General features: G+C 35.1%; 1 protein-coding gene and 1 long non-coding RNA gene across 2 annotated transcripts; both read right to left on the bottom strand.

Moving 5' to 3' along the window:
• Positions 1-375: 375 nt before the first annotated feature.
• Positions 376-1,384, bottom strand: LOC132047966 (uncharacterized). Its single transcript, XR_009412866.1, has 2 exons — positions 999-1,384; positions 376-894 (listed from the first exon to the last, which is right to left on the bottom strand). It is a non-coding gene; the product is annotated as an uncharacterized LOC132047966 (long non-coding RNA).
• A 2,072-nt stretch (positions 1,385-3,456) lies between these two features.
• On the bottom strand, positions 3,457-10,444 carry LOC132034457 (MLO-like protein 8). Its single transcript, XM_059424817.1, has 15 exons — positions 9,981-10,444; positions 8,889-8,946; positions 8,581-8,789; positions 7,065-7,181; positions 6,824-6,884; positions 6,620-6,708; positions 6,430-6,504; positions 6,240-6,328; positions 6,077-6,126; positions 5,933-5,973; positions 5,685-5,858; positions 5,117-5,152; positions 4,956-5,023; positions 4,772-4,832; positions 3,457-4,122 (listed from the first exon to the last, which is right to left on the bottom strand). Exons 1-15 carry the CDS (start codon positions 10,104-10,106, stop codon positions 3,718-3,720), a joined length of 1,659 nt encoding a protein of 552 aa, XP_059280800.1. The 5' UTR covers positions 10,107-10,444; the 3' UTR covers positions 3,457-3,717.
• Between the last annotated feature and the right edge of the window lie 3,700 nt (positions 10,445-14,144).

The following is a 14,144-nucleotide window of genomic DNA, read 5'->3' as shown; positions in this document are numbered from 1 at the left end:
GAATGAGCATCGTATGATAAGTTTTTAGTCTAGTTGTGCGAATGAGCACTAAATTGTATATTTTACGGCTACCTTTTTTCAGATAGCTTTGTCATGCTTTATTATATTATTTTGTCTTGACTTTTTATACTGTTTTGAATTGCATTTCCTTATGTTGAGAGTCTACCGGAAACAGCCTCTCTACCTCCCAAGATAGAGATAAGATCTGCGTACACTATACCCTCCCCAGACCCTACTTTGTGAGATCCAACTGGGTATGTTGTTCTTGTTGTACATTCTATATTTGATACGATTTACACACTTTCAAACGAAGAAAAAGAACACTAAATAGAGTCATTTACACATTTTCAAGAAAAGCAATACGAAATAGGGGCATATAAGCAGAAGCAATTTACCTTCGTTCAACCAACAAAATATACATTACATTGATTCAATATTAGTTCATCATACAAGCCAATTTAGATCATCAATTTAGTTCATCAAACGTACAAATCAACTTAGTTCATCACAAAATAACCCAACCAATAGTTCGTCATCTTAGTTCATTATACAAGCAAAGGAAAGATGCAAGCAAATAGGAACCAAGATATCAAATGATCTTCATTTTCAAGACTTCGTCTTCCAATTTCACGGCTTTGGTCCTTTCAACTTGATTTGAAGCTCCATATTTTTCACTTGTTGCATCATTATTTCCCTTTCCAGATTACCCGCATCCAAATTGCTTGTTTTGGTCCCTTCAACTTGATTAATAGCCTCCATTGTTTCTAATTTTTCCTTCAATTTCTGTCGCTGAATCTTCAAAGCATCCACTTGAGACTTCAACTTGCATTTAACATTTACCGCTCTATCCGACAATACAGGATCGAACCAATTAAAATAACCACAAGAATCAGTCTGTGATAAACAATACAAAATACTTATAATTGCGACAATTTACAGTAAAAAAAAAAAAAAAAAAAAAATCAACCAACGAAAAATATGAATTTCACAATATTAACTCGCATCATGTTTGGGACATTTGTAGAATCTCCGACCAGTATTTCTAGGAGTGTGAGCCGTAAAGTAGTTGACAGTCAATCCAGATAGACACGTACACTTCGAACTACATTCTCAAACAATTAGCTTGAGACATTGTAACACCCTTTTATTTTCTTCAGAAAAAGCAAACGGAATAAGGATAAAAGAGGATGAGGAAATTAAAAGAACCGGATTTAATTTTGAGTGAATTGTGATTCTAACGTTTCAATCAAATTTGTCATGAGAAAAATCTGACATGACAAAATAAATAAATTTATGCCATAGACATGAACCCCACAAATATTTTATTTGTGGGGTCCTTGTCTACATCACATAAGAATTAATTTCAGGTGAGTCGGGTTTAAGATACGAGTCTTCTTTAATTTTGTCTTATTTATGGGTTCATGTCTACATGACATAAAAATAATAATTTATTTTGTAATGTCAAATTTATTTATGACAAATTTAGTTGAGTGATTTTATAAGAGAAAATTCTAAATTGAGTGATTTTATTGAATACAAAACGACTCATAATTGAATGACCTTTTAAGATATTTGCTTCGTAATTCCTCTGAGCCTGTTGACACGGTATACTAAAAATTTTGGGAAAACATCACTGAATATCCCTAAAATATAAAATATTTACCCACCCATGCCCCCTCCCAAACTATTTGCGCTTCTACACCCACCGGCTGGAAATATTTACCCGACATATCCCTCGGCCAAACCCCTTCCTCCGTGATACCATCGCAGTATATTTATGTGACACGATGGTATCATGGAGGACTAAGAAAAGGACTGAAACAGTCCTCCATGATACCATCTCGGTATATTTATATACCATGATGGTACCATGGTCCTGAGGAGTGTCTCATTGACGGACTGAAGCAGTCCTTCATGATACCATCACGGTATATGTATATAAGACGATGGTATCATAAAGGTTTTTTTCGAGAAAAAGTGTGTCATTTTTAATAAATGAATATGATCATTCATAATACCGTCTCGATATATTTATATACCATGATAGTATCATGGAGGACTAAAAGAAAGACCGAAGCATCTTGATGATACCTCCTCATATATTTATATATATATGATAGTACGTGGAGAGTAAGAAAGAGTGAAGATCTTTAAAATCTGTCTCAAGATATTTATACACCATGTTAGTATCATAACTGAGGGGCATCTCGGGTAAATATTTTTTATTTTTTCTGGAGGTACGAAAGTAATGAGAATATGAACGGATAATTATTTTGGTTTGAGGAGGCATGCATGATCTTTCCCCAATAATTTTGAGTCGCTTTCTACAATGATATTATCATTCTCCTCACGCCAAGAAAGACTAAAGAGAATGCGCAAAGCTTCTGCCCGATTACTAGTTTCCGGGCCTAGTACTAGTTAAAATATGCCAATGTCAAGTGACCTTCCAAATTTCTAATAATTGCTCCTCCTTCACAAACATCATTTTTACAAGTTCCATCCGAATTGATTTTTGATGTACATAGGGGGATAAATCCATATACATAACCTTCTAAGATAAAATGTGATTGTCTAAGAGCTGAGTAACGACATTTCAGGAAGGTAGTAGCTTTATATTCTTGAATTGGTTACATCACAATGTGAACTATTACAATTTTTAGTGGGCGAATTTTGTAAATGGCTACAAACGGATAATGTTTTTACTCTGATGGAGTAATCACGTCAACAGTAAAAGTCCCTAAAATTTAATTAGTTAATTTGTATTTCGTCTCCGAAAAATAAAGTGATTAGACAAGAGATAGGACTGTATTGGGATAATTGTTGCCTGATCAGGATAAAAACAGCTTCTAGAAAAAGAAAGATCCTTTTTTTGAAAGGAAAAAAAAAAAAAAACTTTAGAATTATTCCTTGACGGTGACTTCTTGACCGCCCACCCACTCCCAATATAAACACCAAAGTTACTATTTTCCATTGAAATGGTAAAAAAACGATTTTCTTAGCTTATGTTTTTTCGCAAATAATCCATTTGGAATGGTTTCTAAATTTCAGAAAGTGTTAGATATTATTCTGGCCCAGAAAAATATTTTCATTCACAACAAATAAATCCTAAGTTGTAACTTCAGTATCATCCTTCCACGTTGTAGTATCAATTAGCAACCCCCAATAAAAAGTCATAAAAAGGACTAGTGTACCAAACCAAACCCCCCCCCCCCCCCCCGCCCGCCCCGCCCCGGGGAAAACCCCAAACAAAAAGAAAAGCACATTTCACAATCAAAAAGTCATATACAATTGTAAAAAAAAAAATGCGATCCCTAATTTGGAACTTTTGAATTTTTGAATCCAACTTCAAGAGATTTTGTTTTGTAGTCGATTACAAGAGGTATTTTAGTTTTATGACCATTTTTACAAGAGATTATTGAAAAGCAACACACGAAATCCGTAATAAGACACAGGAGATCTTTGAAAGGTTTTTTTCTTCTATTCAAATTGTAAGTGCGCATGGCTAAATCCAAATTTGCTTCCTTTCACAATATCATAACGGAACAAAACTGTAGTAATAAGGCAAGCAATAGCAATAGATACAATAAATAATGTATATGTTCCCCTATGAATTGCTAACTACTTTGTATGACATTAATCTATAAGCACAAAAAGATAAAGAGAGAAGAAGTAAACCACTATTTCAGATCTAATATGCATTTGTTTTCTGCTTCCTTTTCATCTTTTAGGAGCAGGCTTCGCGAATGAAAAGTCATCTTCATTCCCGGAGGATTCTCCATTTTGAGGAACATGCACTTGAAGTTCAGTATCATCAGTAACTTGTGTAGTTGACTTGTCCTCTGCACGGATTATCGGTGTAGTTGGATCGTTCTCGAGGTCAGATGCTTCTAGATCGTCATAGCCATTGAAACGTGTTGAGTGACCGGTAGTTTTAAACCGATGAAGCGTAGGACCAGTCGAGTGTAGAGGCGAGCCCGCAGAGGACCTCGGACTTCCACCACCTAGTGTTCGTGGGCATTTGTCTCCCTTAGTTCCTTGCTTCTTCTTCACGGCCATATGCCACTTCTTTAATGCCTTTGAGGTTTGTTCATCAAAAATGGATCTCTTCATATTGGACCCCATCTACATGACACATTACCATTAGGCCTATTTCCCATGTAAAATACAGCAAGTTATGGGTAAAACACCAAAAGACTCCGTGTATAATACTCCATCTCAATTTATGTGAAAGTCTTTGACTGGACACGGAGTTTAAGAAATAAAAGAATTGACTTTTGAAACTTGTGGTGTAAATAAGCATAAGATATTTGTGTGGTTATAAATCATCTCATCACGTGTAAACTAGGTATTTCAAAGTCAAATTGTTACTAAATATGGACAGGTGCATTCTCAATCTTTTTGAGAATGACTAAAGGTAAAGAGTCTCACATAAATTGGGACGGAAGGGGAGTATTGTTTTATATAATATTGAACTGAGATGAACATAAAAGGAGGGACATGAATAGTGTGGATTTATATAGCCGACCCCAACTTATTTGGAATCTAGGCATAGTAGTTCTTGTACGAAAAAGTTCATGTCGTTTCTTATGGCACATTTTTCGTCCTTGCTCAAAGACTGAAATATATTTGCTTGTATACTAGCACAGTGCTTGGCCAAAGCAAAATGGTAGGAGAGGAACCTACATACATTTATGCTTTCAATGTGGGGGTGGGTGGGGGAGAAAGACAACTACGACACGTGGAACCTCCAATTAGTCTTTGGTAAAAGTACCTGAGTTATAAGGGCATAGAGTGGAAGAGTGATATAACTGCATAAGAATAAAACACCCACCCTGTAAATGTGACAGCAAAGTAGATTTAGTAAGAGTAAGCTTCATTTTGTTGCTTTGAAAGCATATATATATATATATATATAATCCATCCAATAAAGTGACTTTTTGTTGCAAGTAACATACCCCAAAGCAATCTTCACAATGACAAAACCAAACTTGTCATGGAAGCAAGATTTTAGCCCATACTCGTACTGCAAAATAAGTAATCAACATTTCAATCAATAGTTTCATGGTTCAAAGAACTGAATATCTTCAGAAGTTTGATCAAGGAGTTGAAATATTACCCATATCCATAAGAAATATGTTATTTGGAACGCATTCTGTCAAGTCGAAATAATAGTTTAGCATTAGATATACATAAAAAGGAAACTTTTGTAAGCTATGGCAATAAATAGATCGAGACGAGAATTGCAAGAAGTACATGGAGATTCAGATAAAGCAAACTAATATAATCCAAACCCATGCACCATTTCCCCTCTTTTTCATTTTCAAGCACAATTCCATGCACCCAGAAGCACACAAGTATCAACATTTACTTTTCAGTGTTAGCCACACATTTATCTCTCACAAGTCATTCACAGAAACAGACTAAAGATAATCATCTTTCTTTGACAAATTTCTTGCTTTTGCTTTTTAATCCATTTAAAGGCTGTGATGAGGTTTAAGAAAATCTGAAAGTAATGGTCTTTATAGTGGGCTTGAATAACATATTCACATCTTAACTCAGACAACTTCTAGCAATACAATGATTATGGCACTATGGACCAGCGACGTTGAAAGTGGGATATAATCTAGTTGTCTAATTTTCTTATACTAGCTTATGATTATATATCTGAGTGGGACGTGTAGTACCTGAAATAAGGCAAAATGGATGAGGTGAAGAACCAACTGAGGTCGGCCAAACCAGAAATACTTGTCTGAGGCTTGTACCAGAGGGATGCCTTGGACTACGGCATGTCTCTCTGAGATGTCAAGAGCCATTCTTGTCAACACCGCCTGAAGCTTTGTTCCAACAGCTAAAATGATCTGATAAAAATTAATTATCAGATTTTCCGGCAATGGAATCATGAAGGTGGAGGACAAGGCAGAAAAAATCTTACAATCAGAGGAATTAAGGATGCCCAGAACAATGCATGCCACCCTGAAATGTAACCAAATGTCTCAGAAATATATTTCTTGTGGAAATAGAATGGAAGACATGAAAGAATTACCCAAGTATATTTCCATCACAGTATATGACTTACCACTAACATTTAGGAGCAAGAAAACCACAAACGATCCCCACAAAACTGGACTGCCAGTAGCAAAATTAAGTCAGTCAACCTGATATAGGTTGCACCAGTACGCACGTACGGTACTTGTTTGTTAGGCAAAAAATAAGATAAAGAAAATAACACATCTCTCTACCTGACACCAACTACTACCTTGAAGTCATCCTCTAATGACCTTTTGATATACTTTTGGAAGTTAAATTTACTTCCAGGAGCCAAATGAACCTGTACAAGAAGCATTATCTATAACTTCTAAAGAAAACAGAGAAGCCAAAAAATTTAAGAACTAAACATAGTTTCAGAACCAAGCAGAAAAGGGAACTCACACTGATAAAACCATTGCGGAGGGTCAAGTAATCTGACCTATTCACGGACCTGAAAAATTGTCTGAAGAAACATCCCTGGAAGAATAAGATTGCATCATTCAATAACATTTACTCTTCTTTCTGATGTGCTGAAGAACGACACAATTGTGATAGAGAATGAAAATAATAATATCTAATATCAGTATCTTACAATGTAAAAGAAGATTGGAATGTTGGTCCAGAAACTAGTATGTGCTCTGACAAATGATGTCTCGTGAGTAAGCCTAAATCTTGAAGGATCTAAAAAGTTACATGTAAGAAATAGTCAATTCCCAATGCAAAGAATTGAGGACAATGAACATAGTTTACAAGCAAATCAGAAAATTCCACCGTTTGTACATCAAACTAGACATACCATTTGAAAACTCATAGTTATGAGTTGAGGTCTCTTGTTCCCATCCTTTCCAGCCACGAATCTGCAGAACATACTTTCAAGCATTAGACATTCTAGAATCTAAAATGGAGAGTAACGAATATCAAGAAAGTGAGGAATGTATAATGCTGGAGTTTCTCTTGATATTCCAAAAAGTACCACCCAAATGGCTCAGCAGTTCAAGTGTAATGCAGGAATTAATGAAAAGTATACTTTGAGTTACCTTAAGTTTTCCCAGCCACATAGTAATAGCACTGTATATCACATGAAGGACCGCCAAAAAGAATATAAGGATGTGTATTTGATGCAGTGCGTCGATAGAAATGAGAGAGACACGTCCCTGTTAGGTTACTGAAATTAGTTTAATGAACTGAAGACAGCCCATCGTGCTGTAACTTAGTATACTTAGAGTAAGTACTACACGGAGATCCAAAACAGGTACACAACAAAGGTAATTATATTCAGTAGTTGAGCTAACTGTAACCAAAGCAACACATATGGAATGTATCGATGTTTTATAGAATGGCATTTTCAATCAGTAAGTAAGATACTTTTAAGATAATGCTGGTCTTATTGATAGAATGGCAACACTCAAAATACTATTTCAGGAACTACTTAAATATTATGGCATCAGATGTTTTCTGGTTAACTAATAGCAACCAGGACATTTAAAGGACACACAAGTGCTCATTCGGGAGGAGATTATAGCTTTAGCTATGAAGCCTTCCACATTGCTATCGCAACTGCTTGTCCCTGGTGCTGAGACAAGCAGAACATCTGTGAGGGCCAATCTTCTACAGCTTTTGTAAACCACTAATTCTTGAGCAAGCAATACATACTCACACCAAATAAGCCTAGTATTTTCATCATATAAAATAAATTGTCATCAAATAAGTAAATAAAGGATTATCTAGGTTATTCAAAGAATATCAAGCTTGCTAAGCTTCCACTTAGTTATGATCTCACAACTTGCTGTTAATTCACTGCATATGCAGCACATCATTTCTTAACATAGTGAGATTAATACACCAAAGTACATAAGTTGGAGCAGGGCAATCATCAGGTGGATTTTCTTAAAAAACTAACCATATTAGGTGGAGCTTTTTTATTGACCGGTCTGATCATTTGAAATGTCAATCAGCTTAAGTAGCAAACAACTTAAAAGGTTTGTGCACAATATATGATTGTCTCAGTAAAACAAAAAACACAATTAGTCTGACACCTGATTAATTCAAGAAAAGGCTAATTGACTACAACAAGCTAAACTCCTGCAATGTAATTTTCGTCATCCCACTTATGAGGGTTAATAGCAGCTTTAGTCCCTCGGCTATTGGTAAATTCTAATTTTAGTCCTTGTGATATTTGATTAAGTACATTTAACATTCAATTACTTGAAATATGCACTTCTCATCCATTTGCTTATGAATGTTCACAAATTTTCAGAATTATTAACCATTTTAACGTTTAATTACCCATGTGTTATGTTAAACTTGTACTATTACTCCATATTTGAGGGTAATGAACTTCTAAAAATAGTCCAAATATAACATATTACCTACATAAAAGGATCAAAATCATACATTTTAATTAATTGAAGGTTAAATGTATTGAGTCAATATATCACAAGGACCAAAATCAGAATATACCAATAACTGAGGGACCAAAAGTGTTATTCGCTCCACTTATTAATACAATTTAACTTACTATTATCAAGGTCCATATACAAAATTATGACTTACATCCTTGCATTTAGGCTCTGCACCAGCCAAAATCCTGCGCTCGTACCATAAAAGCCTCCGACGATGTTCCTCGATTTCCTTTTTATCACCTTTGTCAGCAGCAGGGCAGGGCAGCATTGTGTCAGCAACACTTGGGGGGATACAGATTCCGGCAATATAATACTGGCTGAATACAAGGGTTAATGAGATAAAACCAAGAACCATCAACTCTGCAACAATAAGAGGGAAGGAGCCATTAATTAATACAGAAAACAAGACTATATTCCCTCGGTAAAATGATAAGATGTTGAGAGCACTTAAAAGTTTACCAGCCTTAATCTTTTCCAGAGCCTCAAATAGAGCTCTCTTATGTCTGTCTGTGAGCCACTGGAAAAAAGATTTTCGTTTTGTAAGCAAATCGCTAGAGAAATTAAGATCCACAGAAGCAATAAATAAGTAAAATCACATGGAGTTAGACAATAGGTATAAATTGGTAGAATCATGTAATTATAAAGAATACAACATGGAAACACAAATGACTGTGAACTTCAAAATGCTACTGGATAAAGAAAAGGCAAGCCCAAATATCCAAATTAAAGGATGAAGAATGAACTACAAGTAGATGTCCTCAACACAATATATCACTAGGCATTATAGTTTCTGCTGGACAAAAGGTAAGGTTCAGTTCATAAAGCATAACATCGGACAATAAAACCTCTTTTTTCTCTTCCTTACTAGTTTAATTGATCAAACCTCAAAAAGAAGCAGAATGGTTGAAAATAAATACCCTAAAAGTAACAGCCAATGACATCAATAACATAGCTATAATGTCCAAGAATCCAATTTTGGTAAAGAACATGGAAGTGCAAGAATCCTTCCAACCAAGAGAAAAGGCACATTTCTTTTGTGGATAAAAAGTAACAGAAAAATCACAATATAGTAAAACCAAATGTGCACAACTAAGAAAATTCAAATACTAGAAATTACCTCAAAAGCAAGAAAAGGATTAGGACTAGCAAAACAAGGAAGAACAAGGGAAGGGTTAGTATTAGCAAAACAAAGGTATTAACCATAGAGAGAAAAACAACCCATCCTTTGGTAATCAGTGACAAAAAGAGCACTAATTTTGTGAGGCAAGACTTCCACAAACAAAAAGATTCTATTTTGATGTAAAAGTCAAATAACAAATATAGCTGCAAAATCATCAACACCAAAACCAAGAAACAAGAAAGAGAATTTCTTCAAGCAACACTTTTTGTACTGCTGCTGGCTAGGAGATAAATCACATTGAGAGGCTTTGTGGGGGCAAAATAGAGACATCTTGTACATTAAAATCCAAGATTAATCAAGAACTAGAAAAGAAAGAACCCCACAAATTGAAGAAGAGCAAGGTAAAAAGACTAGGCTTTTAGGTAACATACAGTGCCAAGTTTGTGGATAATCTTCTCTAAAGCAATAGAAATGAGAACAATGAGTGCACAAACACCAGCAACAGCCCAAGTGGGTGTTTGATCAAGCTGCCTTGATGTCCCCCCACCACCAGCCATTCCCAAAGATTTTGAGCTTTTTCAGATGCAGAGAAAAAAGCTCCAAAAAAAATTGAATGGGGTATCTAATAATCTGGTCAAAAAACTGGATTTGAACTCTTTAGGATGTAGTAAATGCATGCATTTATTTGCACTACTACACTAAAAGAAAACTGATATTGCAGTGATAGGAGAGGTATGCAAGTGACTACTAATAAGACTTTCCTTAGTTAAGATGACAGCTATACTTCTTTTACCATTGTTAGAAACACCACACTATTTAAATTAAGATTTCCGCCTAATTAACTTTAAACAATATTTAGGGGTTAGGAGCAATAGAGTTAGTCAACGCTTAAAGATTAAAGTTGTCTCAATATTGTAACGCTAAATGGGAATGAGGGGGGATGGGAAATGGTTTTTCGGTTTTAGGGTGTTTTCTTGGGGTTCAAAACTTACTCCCCTTGTCATAGTTAACTAATTTAATGAGGTTTATATATATCTAAAAAATTAAATAGTAAAATTTTATGTATAAATAGTTTTCATATATTCATCTATTTGGTCTAAATGTTAGTTATTGCGTAATTAAGAGGTGATAATCTGAAAGAATTTAAGTTATACTCACCCTCCACACCCCCCCCCCCCTCCACAGCCCGTCCACTTTTACTTGTTCATTTTGATTTTGCACGCCCGAATTAATAGATAAAGTATATATTTATCATAATACCCATATTAATTGATGTATAGTCTCAATAGACTTGAAAAAGGATTTGAAAAATGAATAATTAATATTAAAGGTAAAACAAAAAAAAAATTGTTTTTTTCTTGATATACTAAAGTGATCAAGTAAAAGTGAAAAATTTATTTTTAATATAGTGCATAAGTAAAAGTGAAAAGCGGAGTAATAAAGTTACAATATGAAAGAATATTTATACCTATGTGTAATTTTAGATTTTATCAAGAAATGACGTTGAACAGTAGATCTGATTAAGGGGCGAATTAGTAGGAAAAGGTAAGTAATGTCTGAACAGAGGAACATTAGATGTGAAGGCAATTAATCCTGCGTGACTGGCTGGAGAATTAAGAGGCGATGATCGCGTTAATTTGTCTGCTCAAAGTGCTAGAAGGAAAATTGAAATAATAAAAGAAAAGATCACTTAAAAGATTTTCTAACTCATGACACTTGGCGTCGTGGCGACATATACTAAATATAAAATCTCCCACTTTTTCTTATCGTAGTATCTCCGCAGATCACTATGCTGTAAGAATAATTAGGACTGTAATATAAAAAATCCGTAAATAATTGAGGACAAATATGCTAATGTTGTTACAATATCGGGCCAAATATGTTACCATTATTTACTAAGGAAAAGAGTCAGATTCATGGGAGCTCAAAACTGTTTGAGGCCTGGAGCCGAATGTCAATGAGAGGTCTTTAAATTTTTTATTTATTTATTTTTTTACCATAAAAATAAGTAAAGAAAAATTATTTAATATATATTTTTCATTTTGATCTATTTTTTGAGGATTTATGTAAGATATCTTACTAACTTCCTTAAAAGCTCCTTTTTTAGATTGTATCAAAAATTCAATTCTTCTCTTCTTCTTTCTTGTTTTTGTTTTTTTAAGTTTTGAACAATCAAATTCACATTTTTCTAGTTGACGTGTTTTATATTCTAATAAATAATTAAAATGACGATACTAAAATTTGAAATAATAGAACCTAATTCAAGAAGTTGACAACTTGATTTTTGAATACTTGTTTAGTGCTTCAATATACCTCTTGCAATAGTTAGTGTCGAGAAAAAACAAAAATAGCAAATTCATACACTGTAGCTCTTGTCTTTTAGAGCAATATAGTCAACGACTCTCTTGAAGAAACAAAGAAGAAATATAAAAGTGTAAAAGTATACTTAAAAGTTTTAGAGAGAAAGGTTAAAAGTTGACTTGAGTGTTGTAGAGAAACCAATCAGGGGACTTCTTTTGTTAATATATTAATAATAGATTGAATATTTGTGTACTATACGTTACTTACTGATTGGGAACTTCTTTTATGTCAATTAATTAACTATTTCCTTTTAATGACGAAATGTACTCAAAGTACTTTATAACTTTCTAAAAGATATATATATATATATATATATATATATATATATATATATATATTGACGAAAAATGGGGCCTAAAGCCTTGGCTTTAGTGACTCCACCCAAAAGCCGCCCCTGATCGGATTTATCCTTAAATTATGTGAAATTGTTCAGATTTATCTTGCTCAATTAAAACAGGGCATAATTGAATGGCTAAATAAAATTTTCGGCAAATATAAATTGGTACGTGTTGTAAAGGTGTGGGGAATTAAATGGATACACAGTGCAAAGATAGAGATGTAAGATTTTGACCTGCTCTTGCATTCAATAATCTGAAATTTGAGGAGTCCGGAACCTAAATGACCCAAAAAAAATCAAGTGAATCAAAATACCCCAACAAAAAAGTTGTTACCAAAGTACCTTTAACGCGATAATTTTGTCACGACCCAAACCGATGAGTCGTGACGAGTGCCTGACCACTTCTGACCAAGCGCCCCTATACTCGTGCCTGAACATTACTAAATAACTGGGTGGCCCATAAAACTCACGTCAGAAGCATTAAGATTGACCAACCATCTGTGCCCATATTCCTACACACATACATATATACTGAAAAGAACAATACGGGCCGACAAGGCCGCTACATCACATACCAACTACATATCACTGTCTACAGACCTCTAACGTATCAGAAAGCTGTGAAAGGACGGGACAAGGCCCCGCCATACCCATATATGATATATATGCATAAATGTCTCAAAATAGCATACCCCAAAATAGACCGGTAGCCCGATCAGGTGGAGCACACCGACGACGGTACCGGGGAGAGTCCTAGCGAGCCGGATCATCCGTCTGCCTACCTACGCGGCAGAACGCCCCCCCCCCCAAACAATAGAGCCGCATACGGATTATGTGCAGAAGCGGAATTGAAACAGTATATCCCAACTCGAATAATAAAGGAGTAGCAGACTCAATCTGTATCTTTGACCAACACTACGAATCATGTATGTGCATATAAACTCTCAATGCATCATGAGTATATATGTATATATATAATGCACGCCTTCGCCCTGCTCGTAGCCCTTTCGGGCATAATAGCATAATGTACCTTTGAAAACATGTATATATGTATATGCACCTTTACCCAATCGCTCTTTCGAGCTTCGCCCTGTCGGGCATCATATCATAATGGCCCCATTGGGCAGCCCCTTCGGGCATCTCAATCATCATATACCAGCTGATCAGGTGGTGTGCGTATATAACCGGATAGCCCTTTCCCTTTCCCCATAAAATCATGCTATATATATATATATATATATATATATATATATATATATATATATGTAGGTATGCAAATGCATATACGACTCATAAGACTCGAAAACTCCCTTCGGAGCAACTCTTACTCGTACTAGGAACTTCTTCCTATCCTTCGAGACTTAACATTAACATAAGGTGCATGAACAAGGAATTCTAATGAACGTCCCCTTCGGGACTTAAACATGAAGATAACATATGGACATAGAAGCTTATGGCCATCCCCTTCGGGATTAGACACCATTATGGATGCCCCTTCGGGATTAAGAAGTCAAGGAATTCGAGATATGAACAATAACAATACCAATACAAGAACGTGAGCCACTACATCTAGGAGTATATTCATTATGGATATCGCAACGTTTCGCACATGTCATAGATCATGCCAAAATGAAAGAAAAGACAGCCTTAACATACCTGGAAGCTTACTTTCCGGCTTTCTAACCTACCTTCCGTCTTACAATCTATTTACGATCGTTCATAGTCTCGTAATCTACATATAAAACCATTCATACTATTGTTAGGCTCACCATCATACACTTGTCTTAAACCCTTAAATCAATTCATTTAAAATATGTCGAAATTCGGGCAACATCTCCCCTGTTTATATGCCTAGCCCGAAATCACAATCCAGCAACCACCACCACCACCACAATAC

Source organism: Lycium ferocissimum, chromosome 2 (assembly GCF_029784015.1).
Source record: "Lycium ferocissimum isolate CSIRO_LF1 chromosome 2, AGI_CSIRO_Lferr_CH_V1, whole genome shotgun sequence".
Lineage (NCBI taxonomy): Eukaryota > Viridiplantae > Streptophyta > Magnoliopsida > Solanales > Solanaceae > Lycium > Lycium ferocissimum.
The sequence above is the reverse complement of the archived record's forward strand: the minus strand, read 5'-3'. Positions and strand labels throughout refer to the sequence as shown.